At 37.9% G+C, this 17,885-nt stretch overlaps 1 protein-coding gene across 3 annotated transcripts in view; it reads left to right on the top strand.

The window, feature by feature from the left end:
* The window catches only part of ELOVL7 (ELOVL fatty acid elongase 7), a 74,696-nt gene extending 66,708 nt beyond the window's left edge, over positions 1 to 7,988 (top strand). For all 3 annotated transcript variants that reach the window (XM_045494078.1, XM_045494071.1, XM_045494088.1), the window contains 2 exons: positions 3,344 to 3,480; positions 5,304 to 7,988. In XM_045494078.1, the coding sequence (XP_045350034.1) occupies positions 3,344 to 3,480; positions 5,304 to 5,513 (347 nt within the window). In that variant the 3' untranslated portion in view covers positions 5,514 to 7,988. The remainder of the gene's footprint in view (positions 1 to 3,343; positions 3,481 to 5,303) is intronic.
* Positions 7,989 to 17,885: the final 9,897 nt, after the last annotated feature.

Raw genomic sequence — 17,885 nt, 5'->3', positions numbered from 1 at the left:
CATTTCATGAGTTCAAGCCCTGCATCGGGCTCTGTGCTGACAGCTCAGAGCCTAGAGCCTGCTTCGGATTCTGTGTCTCCCCCTCTCTCTGCCCCTCCCCTGCATGTGCTCTCTCTCTGTCTCTCAAAAAAATGAATCAATGTTAAATAAATAAATAAATACCAAATCACAGATTTTTTAAAAAAGTGTATCTTTGAGTCCATTGATAGGCTTCCATTTCTAAACAAGTATTGCTTTTGATAATGAAATTTTAAAAAAGAAATTCCTGTTTTTCAATGTTACCCTATTTATGGACATTGAACACTTTGTAGTGGGTTCATTTTCCACACCTTAATCCCCCTTCTGCTTTACAAAATGCAAATACTTTCTTCTCTCTTATACGTTCCCTAAGTTGGCATTTCCATTCAGTCTTGCATGTGGAATTTAGTAAACACTTGTACACCTATATCTACTTAGTGACAAGTACAGTGATAAGAGCTGAGATACTTCCAGAAATGTGGTTTGGCATTGACTTTCATTCCTAGAATGGAACTGTTAAGTTTAAACTGTTCTTTCAAAAACTTGAGCACAGCTGATCTCTATCTAGTATTTAATTTCCTGTTTGCCTGTTGTACACTTCTCTGGCATAACAGCAATCCAACTTTTCTTTGGAATATGATAAAACGTTTCTCTGGCAGGTTTTTATATTCATTATGCACATATTCCCTTCCAGAGATATGGAGAGCTGTGATAATTACCCAGGTGATTCCTTTATTTTTCTAATCCAAAGGAATAAAATGTGATGGCACTAATTGTAATTCATTCTGAGATGTTAGCTTTTCAAAACTATTGTTGTAAAGAAGAAAGCAAGCTTAGAAAATACTTTATTAGGAAAGCCTTCCAAGAAAATAAGTTAATTTTGATGGCTGATTTTGATGAGTAACCCTTACTAAACACTGTTAATTACGTTAGTGCTTCATTAAATTCCTGTCCATGGGATCCTCATTTTAGGACATTTAAATGGTGAAAGATTCTGAATGGAAAATAGTCTTCTAACAAAAAATGGGAGAGGTGTCTTAATGAGAAAGGCTCTGATGTAGATTGTTAATCAAAGGTGAAATAGGTTTCCTGTGTGTTTGTATAATCAGGAGACACAAATGGAATTAAGAAGTATTTGGCATATGCCTGTTAAGCAGCTTGACTCCTAACCTATCAGAAATAGACAACTATTATATTTTTAAATCACCTCAGAAAAGGTGTTTTCACACCACTATAATTTATTTATTTAAGTTTATTTTGGGAAAAAAGACTAACCTAAATGTAAATAATAAAAGGTGGGAGGTTGTTGATAAGCTGCATTAATTCAGTTTCTTCTGACTTGAAATTTATGATAATTAAAAAATTGGCTGAAATTTTATTTACTCTAGTAAGGGAAAGTTTATGAAGCATAGTATAGCAGAAATGAGGAAGTATTTAAATTACTCAAAAATATTTATTTTATTTAAAAAAGGTTAAAGGAATACTTTAGCAGTGGTAGTATCCAGAAGTATCTAAGATTTCTGTGATTATGAGTGATTATTAAGTCATTAGTTTCTACTATGCAACAATTTTTGTTTTGCTTTAAAATTTCCGGAATACATAATGCTTATGAATGTGGTCCTTTTTCTAATGTAATTGTTCCACATTTGTGAGGTTTTGTTTTATTTCTGGAATTAAAGAATACTGGAATAGGGGCACATAAATGGCTCAGTTGATTAAGTGTCTGACTCTTGGTTTTGGCTCAGGTCATCATCTCACAGTTTGTTGGTTCAAGCCCCACGTGAGGCTCTGCACTGTCAGTGCAGAAACTGCTTGGGATTCTCTATCTCTCTCTTTCTCTTTCTTTCCCCCCCCTCCCCCATTCATGCTGTCTCTGTTTCTCTCGAAAACAAACTAAAAAAAAAAAAGAGTAATGGAATAAAGAAAGTGGAATATTTTCGAGAAAAATTTAAATCTCAGATCAGCATCACTAAGCTGAATCAGGCTATACATAAAGAATGCAGCTTCTTCTAGATGGTCCGTCTTAGGAAAGATGCCAGGGAAGAGTGTTTTTTTCATTTTTTGCCCCTACTATCAGCTCATCACCTTGTTACCCCTTCCACTACTACAGGTCCAGCTAAAGACAATTGAAATGATCTTTGCTTCTGTTCTCCAAGGATTTTTTGCTTCAACTCTAACTTGAATAGGACCAGTAGGAGATATAGTGGTTAGAAGAAGAAAACCAAGATAAGAAGGCACAATTGATAATAATCAAATGGAAGCGGTAATCAAAGATGACTTAACAATTAATAAATGTTTATTTTGGAAAAACAATTATTTTTAAATAACTAAGGCAAACCTAGCTTAGCCTACTGATGAAAGCCAGTGGTTTTACTGCCAAAGTTTTGTAGCACAGGAGAATGGATTGTGATGAATTCATACAGTGTAATACTATAATACTGCACAGAAGTAAGAAAGCAAACTACTAATATACATAGCAACATGGATAAATTCTTAAAAACATTATGTTGATTGAAAGAAAGTAGGCTTGGGGCACCTGGGTGGCTTGGTCGGTTAAACGTCCGACTTCGGCTCAGGTCATGATCTCATGGCTTATGAGTTCGAGCCCCATGTCGGGCTCTGTGCTGACAGCTCGGAACCTGGAGTCTGCTTAGGATTCCATGTCTCCCCCTCTCTCTGCCCCTAACCCACTCGCATTCTGTCTCTATCTCTCTCAAAAATAAATAAACATTAAAAGAAAGTCTCAAAATCTGTTGTATAATTCTATTTATATGAAGTTTAATAAAAGGCAGAACTATAGTTTTAGCATAAAGGTTACTTTGGGAGGGGTATATTCTTGGAAGGGGGACATAGGAATGTATGTGATGTTGGAAATAGTCTATGTAGACTTTGGTGATGGTTATGTGGGGTGTATACCTATGTAAAAAAATCATCAAATTATACACTTAAGATTAATGTATTTGTGTACATATGTCAACCCTCACTAAAAAAATGAATTTGATTACTATCATTTAGCATATGCCACGTTAAAAAAGTAACACAACTTAATTTGTTAAAGTATATCCAAATTATAAGACCATCTTAAGGTTAAGATATAACAATAGACATGCTAATTTATTTTTAAAGTTTTGCATCTTGTATTTTACTGAATGAATGTATTATCCAGTTCCCTCTAATTTAGTAGCTGTTTAACAAGATTTATGTTTTGGATGCATTTCTTTCTACTAAAATTAAAGAAATATTTATTCTAAAAATCTCAATTTAGACAAAATGAGTCTCATTTTAAGGAACAGTGCCCCCATTTTATAATAATTTTATTTTCCAGGTGGTTTGGGAACTTTCCATGCCTTTCTAAATACAGCTGTACATGTAGTTATGTATTCATACTATGGGCTATCTGCATTGGGACCAGCCTTCCAGAAGTATTTGTGGTGGAAAAAATATTTGACATCATTACAGCTTGTGAGTAATTAATTTTCTTTAAAATCCGATACAAAACTAAATTGCAGTCATTCCTCTTCCCTATGAACCAGGATAGTAACTAAATAAAGAACAAAAGTTACAAAACAATAGGGATATAGTGTGTCTGGCTCCTATATTGCATCCCGTCCTTATCCTTTTCCTGTAGTTTAAACTTTTGTCAAGAACTGTGTTGCAAATGAAGTGTGTTTGGTAGCCGAGAAGCTCAGTTGAACCATAATGTGTATCTTTATGCCATCTTTATACTATTTTTGCTTTTATATTAAATATATATAGTTATGATCAAGATAATCTCAAAGTTATTTGAACCACAGTAGGCATAATATTAAATTAGAAGTTAGAAATTCCATATTCTAGATCTAAATGACTTTGAGGGAGGGAATGTAACTTTTAGAGCATTAAAGATGTAGAGTGATGGTATAATAAATATACTGACAAAGTTGACGACACTCTAAATAACCAAGTATAAGGAAATAGTGAAATAAATTATTTTAATTCTTACTTTGGGATATTATGAAATCAAGAAAATTATTCACAATTGTTTTCTTTTTAAGAATTTTTTCTGACTGTAAAGTAATATATGCTCATTGCAGAGAAATTAAAACATCTAAATAGCTTGTCTTTTCTATACTTATATATGTACACTTGTGTGATTTGCATTATACTGCGTATACAACTTTATATTGGGCTTTTTGCACTTAACATTACTCTTAAATGTTGTAAAAAATGTTTAATAATGGGGCAAACTATTCTTATATAAAAAAGAATAGACATTTGTTTATTACTATTTCAAACATGTTGGTTATACACAAACACACCTACATCAAATGTTGAGGGTGTCACTTAAGCTTCCTAAGGTTTCATCTTCTTGTCTGAAAAATGAGAGGGATAGCTACTGCACAGGAATGTCATAAAAGTTCATTCAGATAAGGCAAGGAAAGTTGATGATGATAATAAAAGAAACTGTGTGAAAATCTTAACGATGGTTACAACTGGATAGTTTATAGGCAATTGTTATTTATTTGTATGGATAAATGTTTACTTTTCTAAAATTCCCTCAGAACTCATGTTGCCTTTTAATCAGGAGAAGAAAGCTATCCAAAAAGTCTGAACATTAGCCTGGAAGTGTTCCTCTTTAGACTGTGTATAATGTTCTGGGACAAAGAGCCCTTGGGCATCACTAGAATGGTGATCAGTAATGTTTCATTCCTTACAGATTTTCTCCTGCCATTGGCAGGATATATTTTTATCTATGACTGTGGATGACAGGTGGCAGATATAAGGACTCAGAGATGCTTTGGATCCTACAAAATTGCTGGGGCTGTAATTAGAATGTTTGTAGTTCCCCAAAATTGAAATACCTTGTCTAACAGCAAGACAGAATATTTGAATTGAAGTTATTTTAGAAATAGTAAGACCATAAGATAGTGGTTCCTTGTGCATTTCCTCAGTCGAGGACTCAAGTCAGAGACGTGCCAAGAAAACCTGCTCTGATGGTCCTTCCTCTGGGTACAAAAGGCCTCTTGCACCTCACAGCTCCAGGGCATTTACATGGGGCCCCGCTCGAGTTATAGAGCTTGGCAGGACTGCATAGTGGTTCCCAATTCCAGGCTGGATTCTGACACTCTCCTACCCACTCTCACATCCATGGAGGGCAGATAGATTTAAAGATAAAATTCCCTACCCAGCAGTACGCTAGATGTGGTTGGAGAGTGTTTAAAAGTAAGCAGCCAAAGAATGCATGAGATAATTGCTCCATTGTGACTTCATATCTGAATAATATTTTTCATTCTTTCATCTCTTAGGCCCAGTTCATTATTGTCACTATCCACATAGGCCAGTTCTTTTTCATGGAGGATTGCAAGTACCAGTTTCCAGTCTTTCTGTACATCATTATGAGTTATGGGTGCATCTTTCTGCTGCTCTTTCTCCATTTTTGGTACCGTGCTTACACCAAAGGTCAGAGGCTGCCCAAAACTGTGAAAAATGGAGTCTGCAAAAACAAAGACCACTGAAATGCAAACACAACACGAATCTATGAATGAGACTGGTATCTTACTTCCCTTGACAATCAAGAGCTATTTCCATGTGAAGTGCATTTTGTATATTTTTCAAAACCAAGAGCTTGTATTTTTATGATAAGTTATTGGGGTTTCTGATATTTGAGAGCCCAAAGCTCCCAGATAACAGACCTCTGATAATTAGAGCCTAAAGCAGGCGGTTTTTCAGCAGCTTTTAAATCTAATCTAAAGGTTTTATTTAATACATTTTGTTATAGTGAAAGGAGGATATGAAACAGTATAGTACTTTTCAAAGAAGTCCGGTATAGATGAGAAATATCGTTACATATTTTGAGCATGGACAGAGATCTATGCCATACAATAGATTCCTTCTGCCAGGTCCAAAAACCTCTAACTGTGGGCGCTGGCTTTGTTGCTTGTTGATTATATTCAGAAGAGTATATATACCCTGGAGTTAAACTCCCATTCTAAAGAGCTAACACTGGTGAACATGAAGTGAATTTTTGATAAGTTGTTATTTCATACCACTAACAATTTTTAATGGATCTCTTTTGAAGCTGCCACCAGTTTTGCTGATAGGACTTCCCACAGCACTTTTGTTGTATCAACTGTTCAAAAGCAACAGTAATTTTGGTTAGTACATTGATGCACTTGACACTAAGTTTACGTTAATATTTTGAAAACAAGGTGATTTGTTCTGTGGCTTGATGAACACTGTGCTATTACTGTTTTGCAGTTAACTTTATATATTTCTGGAAAGAGGTGAAATACTTCTGGAAAAGTATTCTGTAGTTCAATGGGAAAAATCGGTTTTCTGTTGTATTGTAATGTCACTTTCTCATGTTGTCCTGGTTTAAAGGATCATCTTGGTTAAATGTGTATTGGTTAGATGTGTGAACGTTCACATCATTGGCACACTGCAGGTACCCTTAATCATAAGTGATTTTAGACCACCTGTTATTCCCAGTTTCCAGAGATGGGTTGCAGTCATGAGTAAAGAAGCCCGAGGCAAATGGTGGCACAGAAGTTCTCCCGGGAATTTTTGGTTCTGGAGGCTTTCTTAGTAAAGAGAGAAAGAGAACTTGTTTAATAGTTGTTATAGATACAGTGAATGGGAAAATGTTTCCCAGAAGTATGAATTCTTCAATAGCCTGGGTTTCTTTTTTTTCAAACCTATAAACTCTATAATGAAGACCTGAAATTCATTTTGCCGACTTTTGTTTCTTCACGGATATTACTTCCTAAAATTCTCTTGTTCTTACTTTTTCTTGGTGGCAAACCCAAACTACTGGTCAATAGAGTTTTGCCCCAGAAACGATGATATTTGCACATTTCTGAATTTCTCCCTATTTTTTTCTTTTTTGTTATATTTATAGTTGAATTTGAAGGACTGCCTATGCCCGTATGACTTTAAACAATTAGTACTTATGGGATGGGCCTCAGTTGTGTAACACAGTGCTAGCATTGTACAGCAAACCTGAGTTTTTCCTCACTGTAAGCTCCTGTAGTTCAGTTTGTCCCCCCAGGCCACTAATCTATACCATGGCCTCTTCTCTTAAACTTGCCAGGTTTACACTTGCCTTTAAGTGACCTTCACTGATTTCACTTGCTTATAATTTGAGAAGATGAGAGCTGATAAATGGGGGAAATAACTTATTTTTCTTAAATAAAGAACAGAGGACAGAAAGCAGAGCTAAAGGAGCAGCTATAATTTATTTCTCTGAGGGCCTCAGGATTCCTTCAGTGTTTTCCTGTTTGGACTCTTCATATCCAACCTGTGCTAAAAAGAGACCATGTAGTAGGTACTGTTACACATGCACACAATTCCCAAGGACCCACGTAGGGAAAAGACCAAAAGGAAGCACAAATACAAGACGAAACAGGAGAGTTTGGTTTTCATAATACTTTCCATCCTGCATTGTACAACCTCTCCTAACCTGCCTGTAGTCTTTAAAATGTTTGACTTGCCAGAGAACTAACAGCAACATGTGATGGAACTGGGTTCTAAATTATGAGAATAGAAGTGGAGAGCTGGGATGTTACATGAAGAGAAATCACAGCTAGCAGAAGTATCCTCCATGGAAACATCAGTAGGTCAAAATGAGTATCACTGGATGTAGGATTTGCATGGACAATATTTTATTAAAGCGCTTTGTAGGTCACACAGAGTTTCTTTTGGGGTTTCATCCACTTTTCAAGACTTCATTGCCTTTGGGTTTACTTACCTAACAAATAAAGAGGCCAGTTACAACATCTGGCTTATGACATGAAGCTCTATGAATCCTTGAAAACCTATGTCTGTATTATAAATCAATACAAATACATAATTTTAAATATCTATTTACAACCTAAATGGAGTTGAATTCTTAATTAAGTGGACTACATTGTACTTAAATTATAAAATTATGAGTTTAAATTTTCTCAGTTATCTCTCATTTCTGTTAAATTGTTAAAGACTATGGAAAATTCTGTGGATATTGTCAAAGTTTGTGCATGTGTGTGTGTCTTTTATTTTGGAATTTAAACGCATATGTTTGCATGGGAAGATGGTTTTATTCCTGAATATTCATTTAACCAAAGGATTTTACACATTGGTTGCCCACTTACTATATTCAGAGCCTCTGCTAGATATGAGAGTGATACAAAGATGCCTCTGACATAGTTGGAGCCTCCTGAAACTTATAGACTGATGGCGGAAATTATGTAACCAGGCAGTAGGTGCCATATGAATGAAAGTTGCTCACTTAGAAAGCAGGGGAGGCTACATGAAGGAATTAGAACTTGGGTTGTGTGTTTAAGGTGTACAGATTGCAAAATGGGTGGTGGGTTAGTGGGCAAGGTATTATAAGTAAAAAGAAGTAACAAATCAACCTGACACAAACAAAGAAAAACAGCAAGAACAAAGCATGGCCCCGGGTAAGGAAAGTGTAGGGAATGGCTAAAAGACCAAAGCAGAGGAGGATTTTTTGCAGGTGAAACAGAGAGATGAGTCCAGAAAGGGAAACGAGGTCAGAGCTTGGGGCCCACGTGGCTGTGACATCTGGGCTTGATTCTCCAGGAAAATGAGAGCATTCAGCGTTTTTTGAGGGAGGTGAGGTTTAATCAGAGTGGTACCTTAAGAGTCATCTGGTGGGGCGGGGTGGAGTGGCAGCTTTAGATGCTAAGGAGAGAGATAAATTGGTTGATTAAGGGTGAGGGGAGGATAGCCAGCATGTGTGACCAGAAAGAAAGGCAGATGTGAGAGAGCTTCTGAAGGGAGAGTTTCATCTAGGCTGACCATGGATGGGATGGGTAGCAGGGTCCAAGGAAGCTGTGTAGTGGTGTGGAAAGCGGTCTGAAACTGAAGCCATGGGGCATGGATGTTAGGTGCCAAGTGACCTTGGAGAAGCCAGTTACCCTCTCTCAGCTTCTGTTTCTTCATCTGTAAAACGATAGTACAAGTTCTCCTTGCTGGATTATTGTGTGGCTTAAATGAAACAATGTATTTAAAAGCCCTTTGTAGTAATTGATAAAAATAAGGGGGAGGAAAGCAAAGTAAGTCCCTAGCTCAAAAGAGCACAGAGGTCACATTTCTCTCTACTTCAGGTGGAGTAAGGTATGTGATGATTGGGGAGGGGATGAGATAAAGGGATTGAGGTAAAATTCTTTTTTTTTTAATTTTCAAAAAATGTTTATTTTTAAGAGAGAGAGCAAGTTGGGCAGGGGAAGAGAGAGAGGGGGACAGAGGATTTGAAGCAAGCCTGACGATGGGCTCAAACTCATGAACCATGAGATCATGACCTCAGCTGAACTCAGATGCTCAGCTGACTTCACCGAGGAGCCCCTTTTTTTTCTTTTAAGGAAGCAGAATAAACATGTTTCTTTATTCTAGGGATGACGTGAAGAGTGAAAATGCATAAACTGTGGGGAAGGGATGTGCTTAGGGATAGATACAGATTTCAAATACTTCCCAGCCTCCAGGAGAGCCCTGCTGGAGACCATACACTTGTAGTGGTCCCAATTTGCATAATTGTGTTAGCCCATAATCATGTAGGCAAGGAGAAGACTTGGATTGACCAAGATAGGGATTGCAAGAAAGATGCAGCAGGACAAGGGAGGAGGTTGGGAACGCCAGCAAGAATGGATAGAGTGATGCATTATGAGAGCAGAGTGAGGCTGTCAAGGGACAGTGGTGCTTACCAAACTCCTTATATGTATCATGCAATAAGAACCTCACAATATCCCTATAAGTTAGATACAATGAGGTAGCTACACATACGGAAATTGATGCCTATACCATTTACATAAATTGCCGAAGATCAGGAAATTATTGGGTGGTAGAGCTGGGTGTCAAACCAACTCTCTTTGATTTCAAAACTCTTAACCATCGTGCTGTATGGCCAAGAAAGGCTGATGGAATAAGGGAGTGAACGGATTTGTAAGTTTAACTAGGAATGATGAAAACCTAAAAATAACAGTTCCTTAAACAAGAGAGATGTGCTTTCTCATATAAGGTTCCAGAAATAGGCAGTTAAAGTTGGATTAGTTGTATTATAATATCTGAGACCCAGGAGATTTTTGTCTTGCAGTTTTCCCATATGGGCTTCCTTTCCCATAGTCCCCTCATCCAAAATGGATGTTGGAACCATCCATTAATATACATATAACCAGCCATTAATATACATTTCAGGCAGCATGAAGGAGGAAGAGGATAAGAGAAGGAATGTTCTCTCCATCTAAGACCTATAACGAAAGTGATACATCACTGGCCAGAATTGCCACATGGGTCACATGTAACAGAAAGAAATCTGGGAAATATACTCTTTATCTTAGGCGACTCTATCTAAAGTCAGAGATTCTACGTCTCTGGAAGAAGGAGGTGAATGGGCATAGTGGGGGCTGTAGTCTGTGGTCAGCATTTCAAACTGTGGAGTAGTACTGTATAGCTCTGGAAGTGAGTGGCTGATACAGAATGGGTATGATGGTTATTGGAACTGAACAGACTGATGAAGTGTTAGACATGGTGGTGGATGGTTTGACTACATGAATGTTGAAAGGCCTCAGAATGATGAAGAATCTTGGAATGAAAAACTAGCCAGATGATAAAGTGCTCTGAATGTGAGTATATGGCCAAGAAGGCAGTAGATGACAATAATGAGAAAAGCAAATGAGCAGTAGCCTCAAAAGCCTCAAGATCTGGCCTTGTGTATGAATGGGGTTCTTTTTAAAAATTAATTTTAGGGGTACCTGGGTGGCTCAGCTGGTTAAGCGTCCAACTTCAGCTCAGGTCATGATCTTGTGGTCTGTGGGTTCGAACCCTGCATCTGGCTCTGTGCTGACAGCTCGGAGCCTGGAGCCTGCTTCGGTTTCTATGTCTCCCTCTCTCTTGGCCCCTCCCCTACTCACCCTCTGTGTCTCTCTCAAAAATAAATAAACATTAAAATAGTTAATTTTTCAAAAAACAAGAGTCCAGAGCCAGAGGGCTTTCCAGGGGAATTCTACCAAACATTTAAGGAAGAGGTAACACCTATTCTCTTGAAGCTGTTCCAAAAAATAGAAATGGAAGGAAAACTTCCAAACTCTTCCTATGAAGCCAGCATTACCTTGATTCCAAAACCAGACAGTGACCCCACTAAAAAGAACTCTAGACGAATTTCCCTGATGAACATGGATGCAAAAATCCTCAACAAGATATTAGCCAACCAGATCCAACAATACATTAAAAAAATTATTCACCACAACCAAGCAGGATTTATATCTGGGATCCAGGGCTGGTTCAATATCTGCAAATCAACGTGATTCATCACATCAATAAAAGAAAGGACAAGAACCATATGATCCTCTCAAAAGATGCAGAGAAAGCATTTGACAAAATACAACATCCTTTCTTGATAAAACCCTCAAGAAAGTAGGGATAGAAGGAGCATACCTCGAGATCATAAAAGCCATATATGAACAACCCAACGCTAATATCATCCTCAGTGGGGAAAAACTGAGAGCTTTCCCCCTAAGGTCAGGAACAAGACAGGGATGTCCACTCTTACCACTGTTATTCAACATAGTATTGGAAGTCTTAGCCTCTGCAATCAGACAACACAAAGAAATCAAAGGCATCCAAATTGGCCAGGAGGATGTCAAACTTTCACTCTTCACAGATGACATGATACTCTATATGGAAAACCCAAAAGATTCCACCAAAAAACTGCTAGAATTGATTCATGAATTTGGCAAAGTTGCAGGATATAAAATCAATGCACAGAAATCGGTTGTGTTCCTATACATCAACAATGAAGCGACAGAAAGAGAAATCAAGGAATCAATCCCATTTACAGTTGCACAAAAAAACCATAAAATACATAGGAATAAATCTAACCAAAGAGGTGAAAAATCCATGCACTGAAAACTATAGAAAGTTTATGAAAGAAATTGAAGAAGGCATAAAAAAATGGAAAAAGATTCCATGCTCCTGGTTAGGAAGAACAAATATTGTTAAAATGCCAATACTACCCAAAGCAATCTACATATTCAATGCAACCCCTATCAGACTAACACCAGCATTCTTCACACAGCTGGAACAAATAATCCTAAAACTTGTATGGGACCAGAAAAGACCCTGAATAGCCAAAGCAATCTTGAAACAGAAATCCAAAGCAGGAGGCATCACAATCCCAGACTTCAAGCTATCCTACAAAGCTGTAATCATCAAGACAATATGGTACAAGAACAGACACTCAGATCAATAGAACAGAATAGAGAACCCAGAAATGGACCCACAAACGTATGGCCAACTAATCTTTGACAAAGCAGGAAAGAATATCCAATGGAAAAAAGTCTCTTCAGCAAGTGGTGCTGGGAAAACTGGATAGGGACATGCAGAAGAATGAACCAGGACCACTTTGTTACAGCATACACAAAAATAAACTCAAAATGGATGAAAGACCTCAATGTAAGACAGGAAGCCATCAAAATCCTTGAGGAGAAAGCAGGCAAAAACCTCTTTGATCTTGCCTGCAGCAACTTCTTACTCAACACGTCTTCAGAGGCAAGGGAAACAAAAGCAAAAGTGAATTACTGGGACCTCATCAAAATAAAAAGCATCTGCACAGCAAAGGAAACAATCAGCAAAACTAAAAGGCTACCAACAGAATGGGAGAAGATATTTGCAAATGACATATCAGATAAAGGGTTAGTATCCAAGATCTATAAAGAACTTATCAAACTCAACACCCAAAAAAAACAATCCAGTGAAGAAATGGGCAAAAGACACGAATAGACATTTCTCCAAGGTAGACATCCAGATGGCCAACCGACCCATGAAAAAATGCTCAACATCACTCATCATCAGGGAAATGCAAATCAAAACCACAATGAGATAACATCTGACACCTGTCAGAATGGCTAACATTGACAACTCAGGCAACAACAGATGTTGGTGAGGATGCAGAGAAAGAGGATCTCTTTTGCATTGTTGGTGGGAATGCAAGCTGGTGCAGCCACTCTGGAAAACAGTATGGAGGTTACTCAAAAAACTAAAAATAGAACTACCCTATGACCCAGCAATTGCACTACTAGGCATTTATCCACAGGATACAGGTGTGCTGTTTTGAAGGTGCAAACATACACCCCCATGTTTATAGCAGCACTATCAACAATAGCCAAAGTATGGAAAGAGCCTAAATGTCCATCGATGGATGAATGGATAAAGAAGAAGTGGTATATCTATACAATGGAGTATTACTTGGCAATCAAAAAGAATGGAATCTTGCCATTTGCAACTACATGGATGGAACTGGAGGGTATTATGCTAAGTGAAATTAGTCAGAGAAAGACAAAAATCATATGACTTCACTCATATGAAGACTTTAAGAGACAAGATGAATTAACATAAGGGAAGGGAAACAAAAGTAATATAAAAACAGGGAGGGGGACAAAACAGAAGAGACTCATAAATATGGAGAACAAACTGAGGGTTGCTGGAGGGATTGGGGGAGGAGCTAAATGGGTAAGGGGCACTAAGGAATCTACTCCTGAAATCATTGTTGCACTATATGCTAATCTGGATGTAAATTAAAAAAAAAAAGAATGAAACAAATGTAAAAAAATTTAATTTTAGAATAGTTCAGATTTACAGAAAAACTGAAGTTAGTGCAGAGAATTCCCATATATGCGCACCCAGTTTCCCCTCTTATTAACATCTTACATATGTATAGTACATTTATTACATTTGATGGGCCAATATTGATACTGTATTATTGTCTAAAGTCCATACTTCATTCAGATTTCCTTAGTTTCTACCTAATATCCTTTTTCTTTCCCAGGATTCCATTTAGGATACCACTACATTTAGTTGTCTCCTTACGCTCATTTTGGCTGTCATGGTTTCTCAGATGTTCCTTATTTTTGATGATCTTGACAGTTTGGGGGAATACTGGGCAGGTATTTTGTAGAAAGTCCCTCAGTTGGAATGTATCTGATGTTTTTCTCAAGATGAGATAGGGGTTATTAGTTTTTAGGAGGAAGACAATAGAGGTAAAGAAGTATCATTCTTATCACATCATGTCGTGGTACTTACTATCAATGTGACTTTTCACTATTGATACTAACCTTGGTTACCTGGTTGAGGTAATGTTACTCTTTTTTTCCCCTTTTATATTGTATTTTTTGGAAGGGAGTCACTGTGCAGTCACACTTCAGGATCACACTTCAGTGCAAAGTATCTACACAACTTATTTGGAATTCTTCTGCCTAGTTGCCTTATGCAATGATTTATTCACATTAGCGTGGATTTGTGAATATCTATTTTCTACTTTGGGATGTAATCTAATACTGCATTACTTATTGAATTGCTCAAATTCTTCCAGCTTTGGCCATTGAGCATTTTTCTGGATGGCTCTGTGTCATTTTGACATATTCCCACTTCCTTACCTTCTGGTACTGCTAGATGCCCCAAGCTCATCTTGCGTATTTCCTGCCCTAGTTCTAATGTCAGCCAATTCTCCCAGGGGTCTTGGTTACTTTCCCTGGGGAATGGTATTGGAAACCAAGAGCTGGCACTAAGTGCGCTTGTTGCTACTGGAGTGTCATTGCTTCTAGGCCCTCTCAGATGACAGCAAGGAATTACATGTGTGTATACTAACTAGTGCATACACACATCCCTGTAAATATTTCTATATGTAACCATCTGTGTATATATTAAGGAAAACATGAGTTCATATTGATATCCCCAATTCTAATCCATTACCACATGGGTCATTCTAGCCTTTACCCCCCTTGCTTCTCTGTAACTCCAACAGGAAAAAAAACCTAGCTCTCACATCAGCCATCTATTTACTTAATAGTTCAATTCTAATATATGCATATATATATATATATATATATATATGCACATACAGTGATTTCAGAATTGTTAACTCATACCACACTTTATCAACTAGAGTTCCTTTTGTTTTCCATTTACAGATCCCACTCATTTCCAAAATTACTTAGGTTAGCACTCTTCCCTGTCACCCTCTTCAATGAGGTTGTTTCATATATTTATAATACAGTTAGATTCTTTTGTTACCATTCAACATTCCTTCCTGGGACCCCCTCACTTTGTAAATGATTTTTTAAATGTTTATTTATTTATTTTGAGAGAGAGAGAGAGAGCAGGGGAGAGGCAGAGGGAGAGGGAGAGAGAGATAATTCCAAGCTGTCAGTGCAGAACCTGATGCAGGGCTTGAACTCAGGAATGTTGAGATCATGACCTGAGCCGAAATCAGGAGTCAGATGCTTAACCAACTGAGTCACCCAGGTGCCCCTCTAAATGATTTTTGCAATTTTTGCATCTTTTGAGTTTGACTCTGTGCTCTAAAGCTCTTGGAGATTTGACAAATACGTGGTGTCATATAGTCAATATTACAGTATTATACAGAATAGTTTCACAGCCCTAAAAAAATCCTCTCTGCTTCACTAATTCAGCCTTTTCCCACCATAAGCCCCTATCCACTGACCTGTTTACCATCTCTATAGTTGTGCCTTTTCCAGAGTGTCATATAATTAAGGTTTTTTTTTTTTTTTAAGATGAGTTTAAGATTCACCTATGTTTTTCTTGTGTCTTGATACCCCATTCCTTTTTACTGGTCAATAATATTCCCTTGTCTGGAGAAACCTCAGTTATTTCTTTTTTCTTTCTTTCTTTCTTTCTTTCTTTCTTTCTTTCTTTCTTTCTTTCTTTATCTCTTTCTCTCTTCTTCCTTCCTTTCTTTCTTTCTTTCTTTCTTTCTTTCTTTCTTTCTTTCTTTCTTTCTTTCTTCCCTTCTTTCTTTTTTTCTTTCTATCTATCTTTCTGTCTTTCTTTCTGTCTAGAGGGTAAGTGGGAGAGGGGTGAAGGGAGAGAGAAAACCTCAGGCAGGCTCCATGCTCAGTACAGAGCCCGATGAGGGCTCTATCCCATGACCCTGGGATCCTGACCTGAGCCGAAATCAAGAGTCGGGTGCTTAACTCACTGAGCCACCCAGGCATCCCTGAACCACTGTTCTTTATCCACTCACCTATTGAAGGACATCTTGGTTGCTTCCATTTGGGGAGATTATTATTAAGGAAGCTGTAAACATTCATGTGCTGGTTTTTGTTCTCAAAATCAGGAGGATAAATATGCAGGAGCACAGTTGCTGGATTGTACAGTAAGAGTATGTTTAGCCTTGCAAATAAAACTGCCAACATGTCTTCTCAGGTGACCGGACCATTTTGCAGTCCCACCAGCAACAAATGAGAGTTTCTGTTGCTCTACATGTTTACTAGAATTTTGTATTTTCAGGCTTTAGGGTTGTAGGCATTCTCATAGGTGCATTCTCATTGTTTTATCTCATTGTTTTATTGGGGTTTTTGTTTGTTTGTCTTTAAGTTTTTATGTAAATGCCAGTATAGTTAACATACGGTGTTATACGGTTCAGGTGTACAATACAGTGATTCAAGAGTCCCCTACAACACCTGGTGCTCATCACAACAATGCCCTCCTTAATCCCCATCACTTACTTCACCCATCCTCCCAAGCCAAAATCAATTTCATTGCATTTTTCCCGTGACAAATGATATTTAGTGCAATCGAGTTCTTTTTACTCCTCACATGGGATGCCCTTTATTCTCTGCTGTTTACCAATTTCTATACATTCTCCAGTCTCTGCTCAAGTGCTTTTTCCTCCATGAAATCTTTACAGATCTTGTTAGTCCTCCTAGCAACACCTTCCTCTTTTGATTGCTATTGCACTGTACTACAGTTAACTAATACCCTAATAATATCTACCTTACTCAAACTCACTTACAGATTCCCAGTCTTTTCCTGTGATTATGAAATCCAAAAGTCCTGAAACCCGAAGTTTGTAAGTTTGCAGCACACTTATTTGATGGTCAAACCTGACTTGGGTGCTGAGAGACCATTTATCTTTTTATTCATCCACATAAAATAACTATTAATATATTTCACTGCAGAAATAGGAATGTGTTTGTTTTTTTTTAATTATTTTTTTTTTTACATTTTACTTATTTTTGAGAGAGAAAGACAGAGCACAAGTTGGGGAGAGGCAGAAAGAGAGGGAGACACAGAATCCTAAGCAGGCTCCAGGCTCTGAGCTGTCAGCACACAGCCCGACGCGGAGCTCGAACTCAAACCATGAGATCATGACCTAAGCTGAAGTCGGATGCTGAACCGACTGAGCCACCCAGGTGCCCCAATAGGAATGTGTTTGACTATGGGGTGCTGGCTGAACCCTGCTGTGATGTTAAATAATATGTGGTATATGTACAGCATAATCCTCTCAGAAACATCCTAGACTGCATTTAGTAATCCTCAGGGAATGGAGGTATTTTAATTTTCTAGGGACCCGTAGGGAATGGATCTGAAGAGGCAGAGGGATATCTTTGGCTCCTGAGAGCTCCCCTCATACAGAGCTCCTGAGAGGGGAACTTCACCTTCCTTCTGATAGTATTTCTGGAGAAGTGGTACTCCAAGAGAAATGGCTGCATAGGGCATTTGGTCAAACAGGGCCAGGAAGAGCCTGGACCCTAAGGTCCTAATGTAGAAAGGAGCTGTTGAATCCATGAGGAGAGGGAGGAGGGTCCACAGACATCACAAGGGCCATCTCTAAAAGTCAGATGACAAAAGGCACATGGTCCACCCCCACCTTCCCACTTCACAGCCCACCCTCCCGTACCTGGAGAAAACTGGAAAGAAATGAGGGTATAGTTTCATTGGTTGAAATACATAAGACCAAACCAGTAAGGAAAAGTTCAGTGTTAGAAATTTGGACTATAATAAAAACAGTTTTATTTTTTGGAGTCATGAGTTTGTGGACTAAAAATCATCTCCGACATATAGACGTAAAATTGTATCTAGTCCTCACAGAGACG

The sequence above is a fragment of the Leopardus geoffroyi genome, chromosome A1 (genome assembly GCF_018350155.1).
Source record: "Leopardus geoffroyi isolate Oge1 chromosome A1, O.geoffroyi_Oge1_pat1.0, whole genome shotgun sequence".
In the NCBI taxonomy this organism is placed as follows: Eukaryota; Metazoa; Chordata; class Mammalia; order Carnivora; family Felidae; genus Leopardus; species Leopardus geoffroyi.
This window is presented reverse-complemented; position numbering and strand designations above follow the sequence as displayed.